Source organism: Dreissena polymorpha, chromosome 13 (assembly GCF_020536995.1).
Source record: "Dreissena polymorpha isolate Duluth1 chromosome 13, UMN_Dpol_1.0, whole genome shotgun sequence".
Taxonomy (NCBI): Eukaryota; Metazoa; Mollusca; class Bivalvia; order Myida; family Dreissenidae; genus Dreissena; species Dreissena polymorpha.
This window is the reverse complement of record NC_068367.1, coordinates 26,726,254-26,730,566: the sequence shown is the minus strand read 5'-3', so window position 1 is coordinate 26,730,566 and position 4,313 is coordinate 26,726,254. Positions and strand designations below refer to the sequence as shown.

Below are 4,313 nucleotides of genomic sequence, written 5' to 3'. Positions count from 1 at the left end.
TATAACGAATAGCTGATAATTATTCATCCGCAGCCGTATGGTGATACCGAATTATGCACGTACCACGATTTATGTCACCAATAACCTTTGGTGCCACGTTTTGTGCCAGTAGTAGACCTAAAACTTATGGCATCCGCACCAGCTACGGTAAATTCGAATTCTCATTTGCGAGCTAAATTATTATTATTTCACTGTGTATTGCTTATAAAACACCTTTGTCAAGGGTGACATTAAGTTTAAATTCCCTATTTGTGTATGTTTCTGTCTGCATTTCCCCATTTATATAAGTACGTTACCAAAGGCTTATCGGACCTTAAAGGGACATTTTGACCGTTTGGTAAGATTACGATTTTCATCATAATTGTCATATATTCAAAAAATATAAACACTATTGTAACTCATGCGAAACAACGTTCCTAATACACATTTTAACTGATTCATTTATCTTTACTTATCATTCAAAAGTGGTTACATAATAAAGCGCCTTTAATGCTTTTTCACGATAAAATGGAACATAAGTGAAGTACTAACACATCTCTTATTTATCGTAACACAGCGTTAATTGATCGTAGCACAGCGTGTATTTATCGCAATACAGCGTTTATTTATCGTAACACAGCGTTTATTTATCGTAACACAGTGCTTATTTATCATAACACGGCGCTTATTTATCGTAACACAGTGATTATTTATCATAACACAGCGCTTAGTTATCGTAACAGCGTTTATTTATCGTAACAACGTTTATTTATCGTAACACAGCACTTATTTATCGTAACACAGTGCTTATTCATCATAACACAACGCTTACTTATCATAACACAACGCTTATTTATCGTAACAGCGTTTATTTATCGTAAGACAGCACTTATTTATCGTAACACAACGTTTATTTATCGCGAATCTAATTTTAAGCCATCGTTCCGCCGAGGTAGTACAACTTTTGCTTGCATAGGACCCGGGCTTGAATCTCGGAGTAGGAAATATTGTTTATTCAATATTTTTTCTTGCTGCTTTAATAAGTCAAAACTATTCAAACAGTAAAGATTTGTTCGTTAACATATTGAATGACATTTTAAAAAACTACGAAACCTGTGGAGAAGTCCATTTAAAACGGTAAAAGTGACTTCTTAAAACAACGTCGTAGCGGAATTATTCTTTGTATAGAAGATTAAAGTATTGCAGATCGAATATTGACTGCATACGGGTTAAGTCGGATCAAATAACCATAGCTGAAAAAGACAAGTCGGAAATCGATTAAATACTTTGTAATGTAGAGATTTTTAACAATAAATATTAGACCGGTTAACATAAACGCTCGCCAATTACATGGAAACGTACGGACGCCATGTTTGTTTTTCGTCGACTAGTTTGTTAGCTCGAGTTTAAAACGTAAACCTGCTCGATTCAAAATGGAACTTCGATGTATTGTAACAGAGTGAACAATAAGTAGTTTGTTTGATTATCGATCTGAAATGATTGATTAGATGATATTGAACTCCCAACGGAACAATTTTAAGGAGGATTTGCCCAACTAATACGACATAAACTCGAAATGGAGCCGGCTAATACGAAATTTAACGCCAATGGGTAAGTACAACATTTGTTTCCTTATATCGTCCGTGATGTTATTAAATTTCCCGTGCCCTATCTTTGCTTCAATAAATCTTTACCAATATACAGGCTGAATGAGATGTAACATTAATAGGTCTCATGTCGTGATTTTCCTTGGCAACCAGGTAAACATCATGAAAGAGATGGATCACTTATCGATAATTTTCTACCTATTTTGATCAATTATTCAGAGGCAACAGTAGCAAAAACCGTATCTTTTCACGAAAACTACCACACTGTGAAAATTCACAGCAGACGAAGCCGCCATTTTGAAAACTGGCACGGAGCTAGATGATTCATGATTTCGAATTTACATAAACTGATAATATATTAAAATTTATTCAAGGATTAATATACGTATCGATCAAATAGGCAGTTTGGTCAAATCAAAATAAGTAGGAATTGGTATATGTCTGGACTATTAAACGGTAGGTTCCATTTTACTGATTTTTCTCCATTTTATATCACCTCAGTTTAAGTGATACATATATATGTGTCCTAATAAATGATATTTATTTATTTTCAAATAATGATGCTTGGTTTAATCTATTCGTAGATCTGCATTTTAAATTAAATAAATCGATATGCAATAATAAAAATAAAACATGTATGAAAATTATATAATTGTATATAGAATATCAAAGGACCTGATGTTTGGGTGCTGTATTGATAACGTTAAACAGGTTTTATTCCTTTATGTACAAAATTTAAATCTTGATGAATGACGTATTGGTTTTTATTTACAATAACTGTGAATGACTTGTTTCATATATTTGTTTTTGCGTGTGATCTTGTAAAATGCATATGCAGCTGATAACACAGCTAAAATTTAAGTTCTTTAAGACAAGTGGCCTCACATGAAGCTCTACTTGTTTAAAGCGTTGTTAAATGTTCTCTCATTGATAAGAGTTTGTAAAGATCAAAACAGGAACGATAACTCAGTCAATCAATTAGCAAGTATGGAAGCATGCTGTACACAATAGGCTGGAGGCATAGGACGGTTGATCCACATATAATGTGAACAATAGAGGGAAACAACTCGGGCAAAAATTGGGAGAATACTTTTACGAACGAAAACAAGAACGACAACTAAGTGTATGACCATAGTATTAGGGGAAACAATTCTGGAGTGCAAATTCTTCTTCATATATGGGGAAATTAGATAGAGCAGTCATAAATAAAGTATATTGTACTTAATTTAAATTCTTTTTTTTAATTTAAATTCTGAAAAATGTACACGTGTTTAGACGAATTACATTTATGTCAACAAAATCAGGCCCTTCGGAAAAAAAACGGAGATGTTATGCGATTGCTATAACTTAACGTATATTACACGTGGGTAAAGGTACATCATACCTTGTCCAATTGTTTCGCGCCATTACGCGGCGGTTCAAACGCTACTAAAATCAATAAACCAATACCAGTTTGAGTGTCTGGGTAAATTGGGTGCTTTGTCACTATTCGCAATTCCGATATGTATACGATAGTCAGCAAGCAAGACATGTACAATCAGTTTACGATAGCATTTCGTTTTGTTAAAGGTTAATGTTTGATTCACTAGTTAAACTTTTTTTACTGGTCCATGGGAAGTCAATTGGAATGTCTTTGTATCCAAACGTCCCAAGGTTGTATGAACCCACACAACATAATTGGGAAGCTTTATTTTCGCTTGTTTATCCGACCGTGCGAACGTTCTGAAATTTTGTGTACTTGACTCCCCTGCTTAGTGGACACCGTTCAAACGTCTGTAATTACAGATTCATGATGTGACCGTAGAGATCGAATCCTGACTCTGAACAAATTTAAAAAGAGAACATTACGTTTACAAATACAATCAATGTATGAACATTTATTTGGTTGATACATCTTTAAAAGTACCAGGGACCTATAGCTGTTTGTATAGGTCCCTGATGGGTCCGAACCTTTTAAGGCACACATTTCACAAACAAAAGATATTAAAGGCGCTAAGTTAACATTTTTTTAATTTTCTGTGAAGTTTTTATCTCTACTATGTTGAAATATAAACGAAAACATATCAGAGAAGCACACAATGTTAGCACAACCATTTTTTGAATACGAATTCCTCTTTCCAGCCTTTAAAACTAGCGGATTGTTCAAGCATTCTGAATTAATACTAAATTTTCGTGTTTTGACTTGAATGTGAATAATTTACACTTACCAATAGATTTACCAATATCCCTAAATAGCCGGGGACAATCTTATCGTAACTCCGTTTGTTGAATGTCCCGCTTATTTGGATCTTATGCAGTCAAATGTCGGATACTGTTCAGGAATTTTGTATAAAAAATCATTGTGTTGGACTGTTGTTGTTAACTTCACGAAATGAAATTCTTTTTGTGTGGAGGGGATGTAACAATTAATTCGCAATCAGAATGTGTTGCAAAAATGGTGCATTCCGCGCGACCATGGTATGGGCATGTTATTTGTGCTAAATTGGTGGTTGTCATCTCAGGTACTACTTAAAAGTACCCCGAGTACCCCCATGTATACTTAATGTACCCTTGGTACGGAAAATACGCTTTAAAGGCACCGACCATACTCCGGGGAACTTTAAAATATATTTCCGAACCCCAGGAACTTTTTAGTATACTCAAGAGAGACGACAATTACCAATCGAGCGTTACATGTATTTATATGTATATGTTCTTATAGCAATCGAAAAACTCTACCTTCGCATA

General features: G+C 34.3%; 1 protein-coding gene across 3 annotated transcripts in view; it reads left to right on the top strand.

The window, feature by feature from the left end:
• The first annotated feature begins 1,092 nt into the window (after positions 1-1,092).
• LOC127856073 (uncharacterized) overlaps positions 1,093-4,313 on the top strand; it is a 9,046-nt gene continuing 5,825 nt past the window's right edge. Inside the window, exon 1 of one of the 3 annotated variants that reach the window (XM_052392059.1) lies at positions 1,093-1,590. In XM_052392059.1, coding sequence (XP_052248019.1) covers positions 1,556-1,590 — 35 coding nt within the window. In that variant the 5' untranslated portion in view covers positions 1,093-1,555. Of the gene's footprint in view, positions 1,591-1,644; positions 1,740-1,826; positions 2,043-4,313 lie in introns of those variants that run through there. The other 2 variants (XM_052392062.1, XM_052392060.1) reach the window with 2 other exon arrangements.